This window comes from Podarcis raffonei, chromosome 8 (assembly GCF_027172205.1).
Source record: "Podarcis raffonei isolate rPodRaf1 chromosome 8, rPodRaf1.pri, whole genome shotgun sequence".
Classification (NCBI taxonomy): domain Eukaryota; kingdom Metazoa; phylum Chordata; class Lepidosauria; order Squamata; family Lacertidae; genus Podarcis; species Podarcis raffonei.
This window is the reverse complement of record NC_070609.1, coordinates 62,282,314-62,300,526: the sequence shown is the minus strand read 5'-3', so window position 1 is coordinate 62,300,526 and position 18,213 is coordinate 62,282,314. Positions and strand designations below refer to the sequence as shown.

Below are 18,213 nucleotides of genomic sequence, written 5' to 3'. Positions count from 1 at the left end.
CTGTGTATGTGATAAAGGGGAGCCATACCGGGGTGAAGGTGTCTTCTTCTGTTTGTCCCCGTGTCTGTTTCAGTTTATTAGTTAATTTTTCTAGTAGGGCTGTTTCCCATACTATTTGGTACCATTGGTCCATGCTTACTCCTGACAGGTCTCTCCAGTGTCTGGTTATGGTGTTTCTGGCTGCTGAAAGTAGGTGGGTTATGAGTTCTTTGTGGTGTAAATGGGCATTGTTGTCTTGGAAGATGTTTAGTAGGGCCAATTCTGGGGTGAAGTCTAAGGCATTGTCATTTGTACCACTTAAGTTGAATACTGATTACTACCAAAATTCAAGATTAGTTAAATGGATCAGGCATAACAGGTAAGTGTGGAAGCGAAAGGTACACTGCTTCACCCTCTTGGCAGGCATTAAAAACAGGGTTCTTCTTGCTGGCTACGTGATCTAGATAATCAGGGATCATAGGACCAGTGAGGTGATATCACGGTGTCCCACACTTAGATTGGATTATGCTATAACATTACAAAGCCAACTCGGAGTGAGGTAGCACATCCCACCATTACTTTGAATTAACTATGTAAGAGTGCTATGGGTCCCCCACTGCTTTTCTGAAGTCAAAAGATAAACAGACTTTTAAACAATATAATCATAGTTAACTTTGTGTTGTTTGCAGGATTCACTAATAATAATAGGCACATCAGCATCAAGTAAACAAAATGGATGAAGAAGGCATCAGAAAACGAAGTTCAAATCAAGAACCTGATGAAACGCCCATCAAGAAAAACAAATCTATGAATCTACAGAAAGAGGCAAGACTTGTAATATATTATATTGGAAACTCTTAGCCTCCCAGATCTCAAATATAGTTTCCATTCTGTTGTAAAAATCATTTTATTGTTTACTTACTTACTTACTGCGTTCTTAAACCACGCTTCGTCATATACAATCCCAGAGTGGTTTTCAAAGATATACCGTATTTTTCGCCCTATAGGACGCACTTTTCCCCCTCCAAAAATGAAGGGGAAATGTGTGTGTGTCCTATGGGGCGAATGCAGGCTTTCGCTGAAGCCTGGAGAGCAAGAGGGGTCGGTGCGCACCAACCCCACTCGCTCTCCAGGCTTCATGGACCTCTCCGCAAGCAGCAGGAGCGCTCCCACTGCTTGCGGAGAGTTGCCTGCAAGCGGAAGCCTGCGCGCGCTGAGATCAAACTTAAATGAAAACTTAATGAAAGTCTGAGGTGGCAGCTGCTGGGCTCTTTTGCACAGACAGAGGCTGTGTGGACACCATGCATATAAAACACATTTTCCTCCACAGAATTCTGGGAACCGTAGATAGTTTAGGATGCTGGGGATTGTAGGGGCTAAAGTACCATTCCCAAGATTCTTGGAGGGCAGGGATGCTTTTAATGTTCAGTGTGTGCGCAAGTAAAAAGGTAAAGGGACCCCTGACCATTAGGTCCAGTTGTGGCTGAGTCTGGGGTTGCGGTGCTCATCTTGCTTTATTGGCCGGGGGAGATGGTGTACAGCTTCCTGGTCATGTGGCCAGCATGGCTAAGCCGCTTCTGGTGAACCAGAGCAGCACACGGAAACACCGTTTAGCTTCCCGCCAGAGTGGTACCTATTTATCTACTTGTACTTTGACGTGCTTTTGAACTGCTAGGTTGGCAGGAGCAGGGGCCAAGCAACGAGAGCTCACCCCGTCACAGGGATTCGAACGGCCAACCTTCTGATTGGCAAGTCGAGGCTCTGTGGTTTAACCCACAGCGCCACCCACGTCCCTGTGTGCACAAGTAGAGATGCCTTAATCAGTCCCTCCCAAAAATGGTGCTCTCACAATAGCATAGTTAGGGAATTTTAGATTCTGGAATTAATAGTCTTAATAGGAGATGCACATATGCAAAGAGGTAGTGAACAGCGCCAGGTGGCCTCAACCAAATTGTGTCTCTCATATGTCTAATACCTTCCCCTGTATGCTTCTGGTCTGCATAGTTTATGTCAGGAATGGGGAGCTTGTGACCCTTCAGAGGTTATTGGCCCCCAATTTACAGCCATGCTGGTTGGGCCTGATGGGAAATGAAGTCCAGGAACATCTGTTTTTTTTTTTATAAATTTTTTTATTGGTTTTTCAACATATAATATAAAACAATACAAAAGACAAACACTAACAAACAAACATATAAACATGTATAATTTCATAAATTTTTTCATGTACCCAATTTCAGCGACTTCCCCATGCCTCCCTTTTCTGCATCCCTATTTTGAGCTTTATTTTTTTCAGCAACCCCTGGTCTAAATTACTTATTAATTCCTTTCTTTAACCTCTTTCTTTCCTCTTATCCAATCATTTATCGCTGCAAATCTGTTATGCTTTACCTATGGCATTTTAACACTCAATAATTTTACAAGAGTTTTTAAGATAAAGTTTAAATTTCTTCCAATCTTCTTCCGCCGTCTCTTTCCCTTGGTCACGGATTCTGCTCGTCATCTCTGCTAGTCCCATATACTCAATCACCTTCGTCTGCCACTCTTCCAGTGTGGGTAGTTCTTGTGTCTTCCAATACTTTGCTAGTAGAACTCTTGCTGCTGTTGTAGCATACATAAAAAACATCCTATCTTTCTTTGACACCAATTGGCCTACCATGCCCAGGAGAAAAGCCTCTGGTTTTTTGTGAAAGGTACACTTAAGCACCTTCTTAATTTCATTATATATCATTTCCCAGAAGACCTTAATCCTTGGGCACGTCCACCAAAGGTGATAGAAAGTACCTTCAGTTTCATTACATTTCCAACATTTATTATTGGGCAAATGATAAATTTTTGCAAGCTTGACTGGGGTCATGTACCACCTATAAATCATTTTCATAATATTCTCTCTTAAGGCATTACATGCCGTAAATTTTATACCGGTGGTCCATAACTGTTCCCAGTCAGCAAACATAATGTCATGACCAATGTCCTGTGCCCATTTAATCATAGCTGATTTAACCATTTCATCCTGTGTATTCCATTTCAGCAGCAAATTGTACATTCTAGACAGGTTCTTCGTATTGGGTTCTAACAATTCTGTTTGAAGTCCAGGAACATCTGATTCCCCATTCCTGGCTTATGGCATTCACCTCGAGGCAGTACAATACAGTCAGCATTTTTGAAAGCAATGAAAGCAATGTGTTTTAAGTATGCTTAACTCCTTGTTGGATTTTATTTGCAGCAAAATCTGCACCATGCAAAACATGGGAATTTGCTGTTTTGCCCTGAGCCTAAATAGGCTTAGAATTAGGGATGAGGTAGAAATTTGGCCAGCTTTCATTTGAATGCAGACCTACCTAATTTGCAGTTCCCAAACCAGGACATGAATAGAACCAGTTATCCTTCAAAATTCACACTTCTCTGAATTTTGCATTTCCGTTCTCATACCAAATGTTTGCAAAATTGTGTAAACTGGGGGGAAGCGTGCATGGTTGGCATCCGTCTGTCTCAAGAGACAATGCCAGTGTGCTTCTGGGGTTGAAGTCAAACCGCTGGAGAACAACGGTGCTTGCTGTAGCTGCAAAGACTGGTAACTCGCAACGGCTGCCTTGCACGTTGTTTTTGCTGCTGCAGTAAAAGAGAACTGAATTTAATACTGAGAAACTGGGGGAGAAACTAAATTTGACAGATTTGCCCATCCACACTTAGAATTCCACCCATAAACACATCCTCGCTCTCAAGAGGAGGCACAGTTGCACTTGGTACATGTCCTGTTGTAAAAACAGGGAATAGTCTAGTCAGGTCCAACTTTAATGCCCCAAGTGGGGAAGTAAAATGCTCTGTGATGTTAACACCTGAGTTAATTAGTAGAGTGTTGTTTGCTAAATGTGGAGATAATCATGAAACTCAGTGAAATACAAAAGGAAAGCCTCTTTTCCCAGAACACCTGGTTAATGTTTGCATTGTACCACAAGTTGTTCCTGGTGTCACCTCACCTGTTAATGGCGCTGAAAGTCTCAGCACAGCAGACCCTGGTTGCCTTCCCCTCACACTCATTACTTTTTCCTTTGGCTAGAATATTTCCTTGGCACCGAATATGAAGAAATGGTCATGGTCAATACTGAGCGCTTATTCCTCCACATTTTTGTCACCCTTGCCAAGGCAACAAGTAACATATATATTCTTTTTAAACATTTTCACCCCACTTCCAAGCTGAAGAAGGCTCCTAGAGCAGCTTACCAAGGTCATTCCCAGAAGAGACCTTAACTCTGACCTCAGGCTTCTGAAAATTTTTAGTCTTTATTTCATTTTAGTTTCATGTTGATTTTACTTTTTGTGTTACATTCCAAGTCACTTTGACTTCACTTTTAATTTAAAAAGCGACTAAGAAGTATAATTAATAATAATAATAATAATAATAATAATAATAATAATAAACTGTAGAGCCTACAGATTTTTTTGTTGGGAAAATAAGGTCCCCCTAAGATACATGGAGGAATGTGGGTGGTGCTGTGGTCTAAACCTTGGGCTTGCCGATCAAAAGGTAGGCAGTTTGAATCCCTGCGACAGGGTGAGCTCCCATTGCTTGGTCCCAGCTCCTGCCAACCTAGCAGTTTGAAAGCACTCCAAAAAGTGCAAGTAAATTAATAGGTACCGCTCCAGTGGGAAGGTAAACGGTGTTTCCATGCGCTGCTCTGGTTTTGGTGTTCCATTGCGCCAGAAGCGGCTTAGTCATACTGCCCACATGACCTAGAAAAACTGTCTGCAGACAAACGCCGACTCCCTCAGCCTGTAAAGTGAGATGAGCACCGCAACCCCAGAGTCATTTGTGACTGGAATTAATTGTCAGGGGTCCCTTTACCTTACCTTTAAGATACATGGCAGTAACTGTTGTATTAAAGCAGTGTTTCCGCAATAAGAGTGGACCCTTCCTGACATATTCTTGGGTTAACATCTGCTTCAGTGTTCCTGTCCCCCATCCATCTCCACCCTCATTATACTGCCTATAGAAGACTGAAATAACCACTCCAGTTGAAGTCACCTAACCTCAATTTCTTTTCCCAGGTGGGCCTGCTCAGTGGAATCTGTGTCATTGTTGGGACAGTGATTGGTTCGGGAATCTTTGTTTCTCCAAAGTCTGTTCTGGCTAACGTTGGAGCTGTTGGGCCCTGCTTAGTCATCTGGGCAGCCTGTGGAGTGCTTGCTACATTAGGTAAATCACTACTGCTCTTTCCAACTTATTCTCTCCCCCTCCATCCCCAGTTTATTACAAGCTCCTTGTTATGTGTTATTTTGTTTAGCCCTTTAACAATGGATTTGCATTTGCTAGTTTTGCGTTTGAAATTAGCATATAAGATATAGGTGAACAATTTGTTTGGGGGAAATACTAGCCAAAGCTAACACGTTACATTACAGTGGTATCTTGGTTCTCGAATAGCTTAGTTGTTGAACAAATCAGCTCCCGAACGCCGTAAACCCAGAAGTAAGTGTTGCGGTTTGCGAACATTTTTCGGAAGCTGAACGTCCGACGCAGCTTCTGTTTGAGTGCAGGAACCTCCTGCAGCCAACTGGAAGCTGCCCCTTGGTTTTTGAACAGTTTCGGGAGTCGAATGGACTCCCGGAACGGATTAAGTTCAAGAACAAGATACCACTGTATTTTGAAGCTGTACAGGTTCCTTTTGTTTATCTGGCCTCTCTTACAAATCACCATGTGATGAAAAACCAAGTGATCTATGTTTAGTATATGGCAACCATATCCTAGCATGTTGTGGTGGTTAGACTAGAATTGGGGGTGTTCAGGGTTCAAATCTCCACTCGTCCATGAAGCTCTCTGTGTAATCTTGGAGTGGTCACCATCCCTTAGCCTGACTTACCTCACAGGGTTTTTGTATGTATTGAAGAAAATGGAATGAGAGATAAATATAAATGTAATAAATATGTGATAACTGGCTCTAAAAATAACATTTTTTGTCACTGGCTTTTCTTTTATCGATGCCCCCTGAGTCCCAAGGGACCCGCTGATGATTTCATAGACAGTGTCTAATAGACACCATGAGAGAACAAGCGCAGTGTTTATAAATGAAAATAATCAATCGTGCTTGTGGGGGAGAGGGGGGAAAAGCATTTCTTCAGCAACTCAAAATTATAGTTGGTTGCCACCAGATGAGCTTCTCACAACAGAAGCACTCATTGGCTGAAAGAAATGTTGACTAGTTCCATATACCATAACAAAATTATGCACTTAATAGGAACAAAATCCCTGGTGACTTGAAACAGGCTAGAAGGACCAGGTGCATATAGAGCCCTCCAGAAGCAATACTGAAATGGAGATTGGTGATTGTGGCAGTGGTGGCAGGTTATTTTGAAAACTCCCACTTCTTTCTTCAGGGGCACTGTGCTTTGCTGAACTTGGCACAATGATAACAAAATCAGGAGGAGAATATCCGTACCTCATGGAAGCCTTTGGCCCAATCCCTGCGTATTTGTTTTCCTGGGCAAGTCTTATCGTCATCAAGCCCAGTTCCTTTGCCATTATTTGCCTCAGCTTTGCTGAGTACACAGCAGCTCCATTTTATCCGGGTTGTGACCCCCCCACAGTTGTCATCAAGTGTCTGGCAACAGCAGCCCTCGGTGAGTATTTGGCTTTTGATCAGGAAGACAAAGGTAGCTGGAACTGTGAGTTAGTGACCTAAAACCAAATGCATACAGAGATAACGGCAAATAATAGGCTTCCTTTTACACCGGTGCAAATTTGTGGGTTAATTTGGCACAAGCTGGAGGCAGCTGCTGCGCAATAGAAGCGAAGAGACTGTGCTGGGAACCAAAGGTCCATAGTTCAAATTTCATCTCTGCCATGACCCCATGTGAAGCCTAGGTTAAACTCTCCTCTCCCTTTTGGGAACTTGGGAATACATATATGGCTCCTGCCAACGCCATGGCAAGTAGATAAATAGGTGCCGCTGTGGGTAAATGGCGAAGGTAAATGGCGTTTCTGTGCACTCTGGTTTCCATCAAGGTGTCCCGTTGCGCCAGAAGCAGTTTAGTCATGCTGGCCACATGACCTGGAAAAGCTGTCTCTGGACAAACATTGACTCTCTCAGCCTGAAAGTGAGATGAGTGCTGCTCCCCATAGTTGCCTTTGACTGGACTTAACCATCCAGGGTTCCTTTACCTTTACCTTACCTGTCAAGAGTGCACATGATGATGAGTGAAACGCAGCTGGTCAGATTATTGGTCCATCTAGCCCATTATTGGCTACTCTGAGTGGCAGGAAAATGAACTGGGAAGGCAGATTCCAGGGGTACAGAAGCTTATTCGTTAAGGTGACATTTCTCGTGAACCTTCCACCCTTTCCTTTCTCTTAGTTACAATTACTCTGGTGAATGCCCTGAGTGTGAAGTGGGCGAGCTACGTACAGAACTTTTTCGCTGCGGCTAAAATGGTGATTGTCATAATTATCATTGTAAGTGGGATTGTTCTTCTAGCCCAAGGTATGTTATGTTGAAGTCTTAGTTGCAGTATCTATCTATCTATCATCTATCTATCTATCTATCTATCTATCTATCTATCTATCTATCATCATCTATCTATCTATCATCTATCTATCTATCTATCTATCTATCATCTATCTATCTATCTATCTATCTATCTATCTATCTATCTATCTATCATCTATCTATATCTATCTATCTATCTATCTATCTATCTATCTATCTATCTATCATGTATCTGCAGCAGTTGACTGGGATTGATACAACTGCTTTTTGTTTTTGCTTTCTTTTTTGGGGGGTGGGGTGGGAAACTGTATATTGATATTTTTAATATCACCTTCCTTGTAAATAAATTAAAAGCTATTTATGACATACATTAAAGATAAGTCTCAAGTTTCTAAAAAGGCACATTCCGTTTCAATATGTTTGAACATCTAGCATAAAATAATCTATGGGCAGGTGCCCCTGGTGAAGTGGTGGTGGACCACAAAAATGGGGAAGGGGTCGAGGAAGGTCAGTTGGGTGGTGAGCGATCAATGTCCCTCTCATTTTCCTCTGAGGAATGAATCTGGAGGATATGATATCAAAACCACAAAGGGTCCAGTGGCATCTTAGGCAAACAGATTTATCGGGGTGGGTGGGAATTTTCACGGACTATGAGCCAAGTTCCTCAGATGCAAGATATTATATGTTTCACTTTCCCTCCCCCAGGAAATACAAAGAACTTCAACAATTCGTTTGATGGTCCCCCACTTTCTGTGGGTACCATTAGTCTTGCATTTTATAATGGACTCTGGGCCTATGATGGATGGTAATGTAATTTTATGACTGTCATTAGCCGTTCATGCCTTATTTTGATCTGTCTTTACTGCACTTTAACAAACATGGAAGCATTGGCACCTGAAGTCTTGCTGAAGAATCACACCTGGAAATAGTGTAGGGTGGGGAATACTTATTCTAAAGTTATGGTGACTTCCTGGTAGGCATGAAAGGAGACAGCCCACCCACTTTTTGGGGAAGAGCTAAGTAGACCAAGTGGAACTTGCTACCACATGATGCAGTGATGCCCAATAGCTGAGATGGCTTTTGAAGGCACCAACAATATCAGCTAGTCTTAGGTTGTTTGAAAAAGGAGTTAACAGCATCTTAAGGTTAGAAGCACTACTTGGAGCCAGTTCATAGGCACAATAAAATCTCTAATCCGGTAGGTCTGTCCAGATGTTTCCATAGGTCGGGGTGTGTGTGTGTTGTGTTGATGGTTGCTTCTCATATGGGAGGTGAATGGATGCCAGGTATTATAAAAGGAGGAAGGACTCATATTTGTTAAGGGCATATTTTTCCCCCTGAAGTGGTAAGGCTGTGTCTGGGCTGTAGTATTTCAGATGGCAGATGGTAGCTTCTTCATACTCAGTCCTCAGAATAGACCCCTGCACATAGAAAACAGCATGTCACAGAGAAACCTAATTGAGAAGCCTTCCCTTTTGTCCAGGATAGCCATATGCAGGGCATCAGGCTGCCAAAGACTGATCTAATGTATGTTTTAATGTGTAAAGGATTATTTTTGCACAGAACAGGTGCATGTATCCTGATTGTTTATTCGCAGGCAAGGTTCACCTTCTGTTGTGTGGGCAGGGTGGTCCCTCCCCCTACCTGGCTGATCCCCTGGCAACGCCTCCCCAGGTAGTATTGGGCGATTGGCTGAGGTAGGCGGAGACCTCCAGGCATCCAGACTGGGGAGGGCGAAGCCAGCCCGTATTACTGGGAGCCGCAGTGGGATCTGGGGTGCTGCGCACAACCACTCAAAAGGTGCTCCCCATTTGATGTGGGGAACGGTCATTCCTGATTGTTTATTGGTACTTGCTATTACTGTTGAAAGCCATATTGGGCACTTGCTTCTGTGCAAAATCCAGAACATAAATCAAAATAGGACATTTTCTACTTGGGTCTGTGAAATGTCTCATAAAGATGTTGGTGTTGGTTGAAAGGGAATTATAATTTCAGAAAAATATGTATTAACATCAAGAATTACATCTCATAACTTTTATTTGGAAATTAAATTCGACTAGGTTCAAGAGGGTTTTCTCCCAAGAATGTGCAGGATGCAAAGTAACGTTTTGGTACTTCTCCCCCCTCTCCCCCTTCCAGGAATCAACTTAATTATATCACAGAGGAACTTAAAGATCCTTATAGGTAAGAAAAATGCTGCATCAGCTGATAAAACACCATTTCTTTTTCCTCCTCCCTCACAGTTCCATTGAAACAAAGATTTCTAACCCGCCATTCAGCCCTCCTTAGGCAGTATGCAAAAAGTTTCACAAAGCAACTACAAAATCCAATAAGCTGTTTTCTGAAACCAGGCCTGCGTTAGTGAACTACATCTACACAGTTAGGAGGAAATACCGTATTTTTCCGTGTATAAGATGCCCCCATGTATAAGACGCCCCCTACTTTCGGGGACCCCAAATTTAGAAAATGGGCATATGCACTATCCATGTGTAAAATGCCCCCAGATTTGTAACCTTATTTCAAAGTGAAAAAACTCTAGTCTCACATACAGAAAAGTACGGTATATCTGTTCCAAGTCATTTTGTTGCCTGAGGCAAAGGACAAGATGGTTTCCACCTGTGGAAGGTGACTAGATTGGCTGTTTTAGTCTGACAGTGCCCTTCAGAACCACCCAAGGGCAGAAAGCTAGTTTAGATGGGAGAGGCTGTGTGGCACACCCAGCTCTATCCTCCACCAGGAGGGAAATGCCTGGGAACACAGGAGGAATTGTCTCTGGCCACCAGCATCTGCCACCCAAGGCAGTTGCCTCACTCTACCTAGTGGTAGAGCTGGCCCTGCATCCACCAACAACTGAGTGAAATTAAAAGTCTAAATACACAGCTGTTTAAAGCCAAACTAGATGTAATGTTCAAATGTACAGATTCAATTAATATACATATATCTTATAATGTTAATGACCAGCATCCATGTGGGCGGGGGCTGGTGCTTCCCCCTTAACCCTCCTCCCTTCCCAACTGCTTTGTCCTGCTGACCCTCCCACCCAAGCTGCTATTTGCATTGGGAAGGAAGCTCCTCCTCTGGTTCTGCTTGTGTGCCCACTCATCTTGTGTTCTTATGTTCTCAATGCAAATATCTTATGAGGATATTTATGCCTTATGAGGAACGGCTAAGGGAGCTGGGCATGTTTAGCCTGGAGAAGAGGAGGTTAAGGGGTGATATGATAGCCATGTTCAAATATATAAAAGGATGTCATATAGAGGAGGGAGAAAGGTTGTTTTCTGCTGCTCCAGAGAAGCGGACATGGAGCAATGGATCCAAACTACAAGAAAGAAGATTCCACCTAAACATTAGGAAGAACTTCCTGACAGTAAGAGCTGTTCGACAGTGGAATTTGCTGCCAAGGAGTGTGGTGGAGTCTCCTTCTTTGGAGGTCTTTAAGCAGAGGCTTGACAACCATATGTCAGGAGTGCTCTGATGGTGTTTCCTGCTTGGCAGGGGGTTGGACTCGATGGCCCTTGTGGTCTATTCCAACTCTATGATTTTATGATTCTATGATCATTGCTGGAAGTTGGGTGGGGTGGAGGTGTTAATCAGGACCATAGGGTGGCAGATGTCGTCTTAGAAGATGTGTTATTGTCACTCAAATAAGAGACAAAGCTCATTATTTAAAATTTGACAATTCCCCCCTTTAGAATTGTTCAGATGCAAATTTATACAGAAACCTATATGGTAAATCAACTAATCTTTAATTGTGTAAAAGCTTGGGTGTGTAACTGATAGCATATCTCTTTATATTATCTAGAAATCTACCACTCTCTATTGTTATTGGAATCCCTCTGGTCACAGTTTGTTATGTTCTGATCAATATATCCTATTTCACGGTTATGACATCAACAGAACTTCTGCAGTCTCCAGCTGTTGCTGTGGTGAGTCCAAGTGGGAAAATGTGTTGCTTTTCACTTCTGTACAATTCACAAATGGCAAAACAAGAGTGGAAGTGGTTTAAGTTACACAAGGGAAAATTTGCTTCTCTAAAAAGTTGTGCAAGCTTTTTATTAAGTATCTTTAATTACTGCTGTATCGTCACGTGTCCAGTTGGTTGACCTCTAGGTGTTAAAGATGTGCATTATTTCAATTTCTTCCATCGCAGACATTTGGAGACAGGGTTCTTTATCCTGCTTCCTGGATAGTCCCCCTCTTTGTGGCTTTTTCTACCATCGGGGCAGCCAATGGGACTTGCTTTACTGCTGGCAGGTAAAACAAAACTTTCTGATGTGGAATTCTAGTTTGCCCTAGGTTAAAGTTGATTTATGTGCCCCCAGTCCTGAGTCCAGATTGTAAGACCTCTGCACTTATATGTACCTGGAGTTAAGAGCATCACAGTTGCCAACAGGCAAATGCCTAGGTGACACTTAAAAGCAGGTCATATTGCAGACAGCTGCCCCAATCATCTGCTAATTAGAAGTACAGTGCCTCTGAATTTTTCGTTTTCCTCTGAATTAATCCCATCATTTTCAAGTAACTCATGGTGGAAGCTGCCCTAGCATTATATGAATAAATAATTCAATGTGTTAGTGATACATTGTGTGAAGGAGTACTTCACAGTCATTCTGAATGGGTCCCATGTCTGCACCATCCTCTCATTAAAAGTAACCTGGGGGCACTTGGGAGACAGGGGCACATTGACATTTCCAAGCTACTAAACTTTGCTGAGTTGCTGGAAGGTGGTGCAAGGAAAGGTGGTATAGAGGGAGGGGAAATTTATTGGAAGCACAGTAGTGATGTACTATATATGTCAGATGGGGAAAATCCCATACCCTGTTATTCACAGTGCATGTGGCAGTTGTGCTGATCTCATTCCATTCCCCAGATTTTTATGCTTTTAACATTGGACTTAATCAGGATCTTGTTTTTTCTCAAACCACAGCTTTTGCAACTACTGTATTTTTTGCTCTATAAGACGCACCAGACCATAAGACACACCTAGTTTTTGGAGGAGGAAAACAAGAAAAGAAATATTCTGAATCTCAGAAGCCAGAACAGCAAGAGGGATCACTGCGCAGTGAAACCAGCAATCCCTCTTGCTGTTCTGGCTTCTGGGATAGCTGCGCAGCCTGCATTCACTCCATAAGACGCACACACATTTCCCCTTACTTTTTAGGAGGGAAAAAGTGAGTCTTATAGAGCAAAAAAATACGGTAGTTCCTCATACACTCTCCATAGGCCTGTATTACTGCATGACATGGTAAACACAGATTCTGCAATGCTCTCTGAATGCATCACCAAAAATATGAAAAGCACAGAAGTCTTGTCATCCTTTGCTCTGGGTCAGCTCATCACAAAGGCTTCCCTAATGAGAATGATTTACCTTCTCAGGCTTGCTTACGTAGCTGGTCGTGAAGGACACATGTTAAAGGTGCTCTCTTACATCAGCATTAAGCGCTTAACTCCGGCACCTGCTATCATCTTTTACGTAAGTATGATTTCTGAAGTGTCAGAAGAGCATCATAAGACCCCTGCTGGATCAGACCAAAGGCCTGTCTAGTCCAGCATTGTTCTCTGTTATTGGAAGTAGGGCATAGCCGTCACGACTAGTAGTCAATGATGCTTTTATCCTCCATTAATTTGTCTAATATCCAACCTGTCCAAGTTGGCAGGCATCACAACTCCCGTGAGGTCAAATTCCACACTTTAATTATGTGCTGTGTAAACAAGCCCTTCCTTTTGTCTGCGTCTCTCAACATTCAGCTTCATTGGCTGGCCCTGGATTGTAATACTGCGAGGGAGGAAAATGCAATTGCATACACCTCTATAACGCCCCCTCCACTTCATCTCCTGCTTTTGAAATAAGATCTTAAATCTTTAAATAAAAACAAACACATCTCAGCAATCTGGCGCTGTAATTAAAACTCTTTTGAAAGCTCTGTGATTGCACTCGGCTTTCCTATCTGTATGCAAAAGGGTCTGTATGCAAGTGGAGGCCTTGTATTATAATGAAGCAACCATGCAGTAGGTCTGCAAATTTAAAGTCACTGGAGAGACTAAGCAAGCATGTCTGAATTAGTTTTCCAACAGAGTTATAGCCACAATTAGTATTGGCCATTAAAAGGCCTCTAAACCCAACACTGAAATTTGCAGGTTTTTTTAAAAAATGCCTTCTCCATAATGCATTTCTTCTGCTTTCAGGGTGCAGTAGCTATTATTTATATAATTCCCGGAGACATCAATACCCTCATCAACTACTTTAGCTTTGCAGTTTGGATATTCTATGGTCTAACTGTGCTGGGACTCATTGTCATGCGGTTTACAAGAAAAGATCTTGAAAGGCCTATCCGTGTAAGTAGCCCACCAGAAGATATTCTCATCAGTGTTCAGGATGGTTTGGCAGTTCCTCTTGTGTTGCTCCTTTTGTTACTGCTGGAGTTGGGGGAGAAATTAGGTTAACATGTGAGCTGCCTCTAGGTTAGATTATTGCAATGCACTCTATGTAGTGCCGTTTTGAATAGCATTCAGAAACTGCACTTAGTGCAGAATTCAGGGGCCAGAATTGACTGGGAGTAGGCGGTCTGATCCTGGTTCAAGTGCATAGGATGTGTTAGCTCCCTGGCCCAATTCAAAGTGCTGCTCTTCACATATGAAGTCCATAACTTCAATACCTAACCAATACCTAATCATCTGAGGGCCTTCTTTGTGCACCCCCTTCAATAAACAGCAACATGAGAACAGGCCTTTTCAGTGGTGTTCCCCCATTGTGGAATGCTCTTTTTAGAGAGACATGCACCTGGCACCATCATTGTCAACTTTTAGGCACTTTGGCAAAGATGTTCCTTTCCCCAGGCATTTGGCTCTTAACTGGAGTGTCCGGATATGGTGATATCCAATCCTTGTGTTCACTGTTTAGTAGGATGGGATAGGATTTGTCCTTTTTATGTGATTGCAAGATGGGTACTTTTTGTCAATTATCTTTTGGGTGTGTTTTAAATTTTGTATCAGGTATGTTTTCATAACTCTAACTCACTTTGAGACATATTTGTAGCAAGTGCCGAATACATCCAATAAATAAATAGCGCCCAATTCACACTTCCCCAAATGGTATGAAAACTTGAAATACAGCTGTCCTTTAAATAGGCCCTGTGTGCGCCCATGATAATCAGCATTTTTAAAAATCCCGCTTCCAGCCCCAAACAGCCTAGGATGACTTGGGTATCATGCAGAAGCCAATTAAGATGTGGAATGCCTGGACTGTGGCAAGACTTGCCAAAACCACCAGATCCTCTCTTGGCCTAGCAAGTAACATTTATATGCTGTTCCTGATGCAACAGCCAAGTTGTTAAAATGGAGGGCATTAGACTCTTGAGCCAGAATATTACTTGGCCTTGCTAGGTCGTTCCAACCTGGGATTCCTCAGCACACACAATTACATTCCCACCCCCTCCGCTCTGTCTTGCAGGTCCCTCTTATCATCCCCATCCTTGTGCTGTTGGTTTCCATTGTGCTGGTCCTGGCACCCATCATCACTGCACCTGAGCTGCCATATCTGTATTGCGTTCTGTTTATTATCAGTGGACTTGTCTTTTATGTACTTTTCATCCACTTCAAATTCAGCTGGGCTCAAAAAATCTCAAGTGAGTATATGGTTGGTTTCCATCCCAGGGGAAGACGTGTTTGTGATGAAATAATCTGGGCGTGGCTCTTTAACTCTGATTCAAAGGGAAAGAGCTTCTTAAAGAGGAACAGGTGGCGTGCATGAGATACAATAAAGAGGAAATTATGTGAATAGAGCAGGCTCATAGAGCCGGAAATGGGGTATGTGGTCTCCTCAGATCACTTGAGTGGCTAGAGATTACATACACAATGCATGCTTCTGCGCACTGGCCACTTGCCCTTTGCAGGCACATGGGTGCTAGTGTTTCCAGTTACAAAAACATTACAATTGGAATTTCCCCCCTTCCTTCAGGGTAGACAATTTTTAAGCCTCCCTATATTTTAAAGAGTTTCAGACATTCCTGTGCCTGCTTCTTCCTAACCACTAGCCATCTTTTCTTTAAAGATTGAAACTTGATGGTAGTTTGACATACACAGGAAATAGATCCTTTTGATTGTGGCAACTGGTCTTTTGAGTGGGCTCTGACACTTAGCTAAGGTTACAGCTCATTATGTCCTGGAAACCATTTGAAATGTGGTCCGAGATGCCCTCACTTTGCCAGTTGCCATGCCAACAAATGACTACTTATAATTTCATCATGTTAAAGCGGTTATCCAAAATCAGCCCATAGTTTGCAAAGTTAAAAATAAACATGTAAATATAAATCAATTGAACCAGAGTTCCAGTTGAACAGAATGCTACCCTACCCTGATAGCACCAATAGTATAAGACCGTGTATACTGATTTTGAATAGACCTCTTGATGTTTCCAGAAATAACAAGATGCTTAGATTGGTTTTCAGTTGATGTGATGTGCTCAGCATTGCACACACCACCTGGTACACTTAAGAAATGGAAGGCATCACAATAAAGCACTGGTTTTGAAACTGTAATTTCTGGAATATTCTCAAGACCCATGTTTATTTGGCTATAGGAAAAGTAAAGCGCATAATCTGGCTTGTGGAATCAACACAGAGGCTTCTAAGTGGTTAAGCGCAAAAGGGGAAATGATCTAGGAAAAGAAATGGTACTAACCGTGCAATTGCCATTTCTAAAGGCTTCTGATCTCAACAACTTCTGTGTTTCAGAGCCCATCACTATGCACCTTCAGATGCTTATGGAAGTAGTTCCACCAGAAGATGTTCCTGAATAACATCGAATTTTTCCATCATTAAAAAGGCTAGATCCTGGAAATGGTTCATCAGGTATGATACACCATGTCCACAACTATAGGTCTCAATGCTGAGGATAGGGGACATTTGTGAGACAATAAGTGTCCTGAAAAAGACACTGTTCTGTTCCCCCCCCCCCCCGTAAAATGCATTCATTTTTGTAACACGTTGTATTCAGGGATTTTCAACATCTTAAGAATATATCTGAATGGGGGAAAAGACCTGAGGATTTGTAGGCCATGGACTTTATTTCAGGTATGGAATTTCCACATTATTTTCTCAGCAAGCTGAAAGGACAGAACATATAGTATTACAGTGCCATCTACCAGCAAACAAACATGGAAGCGCAAAGATGAAATCTCATATATTAAATGTCTTACAGTTTTATAAAGGGTAGAGACCCAAATGAAATGACAGGAGAACATATGGGAGGGAGAAAGACATGTGATCTAGACGTAATCTGTATGATATTGACTCCTGAGGTTGAAGAGGTCAAGACAAGTACCGTAATACACTGGAATAGGCTGAAGCTTCTCAAAGTATGCCTCTGCCTTGACACAATGAAACATGAGCAGATGATGGGAAATATCTCAACATTGGAGCAGATTTTTGCAGGCACAATGGTTTGTGTATTAGAAGCGTAGAGTCTGTCCAGCATGAGCCTTAAGGGCAGATCCTTGGTTGCCCATAGGAAGTGTGTTTTGGCACCCAGGGAGCCTCAGCTTGGTTTGCTGCTGTCATGTTTCTACCTCAGTATCCTGCACAGCTGCATCTTTTGAGGAGTGCATGCAAAGACAGAAGCTTAATCAACTAAGTTTTTTATCTAATTCCAAAGGAAAGACAGCAAGGAGACTTGTAGCACCTTCAAGCTTTAATGGATTTATCACAACATCCATAAAAAGAACTTTTGCCACACCAATTTCCCTACTTGCAAAATGTCTTCCCCTCTAAAACAAAGTTGCCACTAGACAGATTTCAATTTGGGTGCCAGACTAAAACCTGTTTATTTACTCAGGTATAATTTGTAATAACTGTCACCCATGTTTTATTGTTTATCCACTTTCTCCTGTGCAGTTGGATTTGCTGTTTTAATTGTTGTACCCACTCTGAAATCCTTGACTAGAGTGGGTTACATATATTTTAATTAAATAAATACAAGCAGATTTATTACAGAATATGTTCGACTTTAAAAAGTGCCAAAAGCCTCTTTGCTGCTACAGATTAACACAGCTACCTCTTGGGAAGTTAGTAAAAGTCAAAATGGGCTGTGGTTGTGTAGGCTGGATCCAAGAAGCTACATCTTTGATCTGGCTACCACCATTCCTCTTACCATTGGTTTGGGGTCAGGGTTCCACAATATGTTGGTTTGGGATGTGCAAGCTAGGTTTTCCATGCTGTGCTCAGCTGTTGTCTCATTACTGAGACAGTGGAAATAATCTCAAAGGGGTCAAAGTCAGGACTCATGTACTGAGCAGGTGGTGATCTTGGAACAGACATGTTTGTTGCTTTTCAAAATTACTTTTGTGAAAGATTTGCAAGAAAACCAAAGATGTAGCATTTTATACTGCTGCAAACATGGGATGAACTGCTGGTAAATGGAACACTAGACATTCTTTCCCTACCTTCCTCTGGCCTTCTCTAGATTCCTTGTGCACTCTGAAAAGTTAAAGTTCCAGCATTACTATTTTGTGACTTGTTGCAAATGCCTTTGGTATATTTTTATCATATTTTCTATTTAATTAATAAATAGTTTCTAAAAACTCCAATGATGTAAAGGCTGGTTTTAAGAGTGTTCTTTATTGCTCTTCTATCAGGCATAAATAACTTTTTCCATAACTATTCATAGGATTATGGCCTTAAGAAGAGTTTATCACAACATCCAACTTTGAGCCAAATACTTCTGATTTAATTGCATATATGATACACATATGATATAACTT

General features: G+C 42.1%; 1 protein-coding gene across 2 annotated transcripts; it reads left to right on the top strand.

Annotated features, from left to right (window-relative positions):
* Positions 1-670: 670 nt before the first annotated feature.
* On the top strand, positions 671-17,102 carry LOC128419528 (b(0,+)-type amino acid transporter 1-like). Of its 2 annotated transcripts, XM_053400340.1 has the most exons (12): positions 671-804; positions 5,026-5,173; positions 6,349-6,591; positions 7,326-7,451; positions 8,163-8,262; positions 9,597-9,641; positions 11,260-11,383; positions 11,608-11,711; positions 12,834-12,930; positions 13,644-13,793; positions 14,908-15,082; positions 16,190-17,102. In XM_053400340.1, exons 1-12 carry the CDS (start codon positions 712-714, stop codon positions 16,252-16,254), a joined length of 1,470 nt encoding a protein of 489 aa, XP_053256315.1. In that variant the 5' UTR covers positions 671-711; the 3' UTR covers positions 16,255-17,102. The 2 variants fall into 2 exon arrangements, with proteins under 2 accessions (XP_053256315.1, XP_053256316.1); XM_053400341.1 differs by lacking the exon at positions 6,349-6,591.
* The last annotated feature ends 1,111 nt before the right edge of the window (positions 17,103-18,213 follow it).

Excerpts from the sequence above, each read along its gene's own strand:
- LOC128419528 (XM_053400340.1), top strand. The coding sequence starts at position 712 with ATGGATGAAGAAGGCATCAGAAAACGAAGTTCAAATCAAGAACCTGAT. Across the intron at positions 9,642-11,259 it reads GAACTTAAAGATCCTTATAG|AAATCTACCACTCTCTATTG; the intron begins GTAAGAAAAATG and ends TATATTATCTAG. Across the intron at positions 11,384-11,607 it reads AGTCTCCAGCTGTTGCTGTG|ACATTTGGAGACAGGGTTCT; the intron begins GTGAGTCCAAGT and ends CTTCCATCGCAG.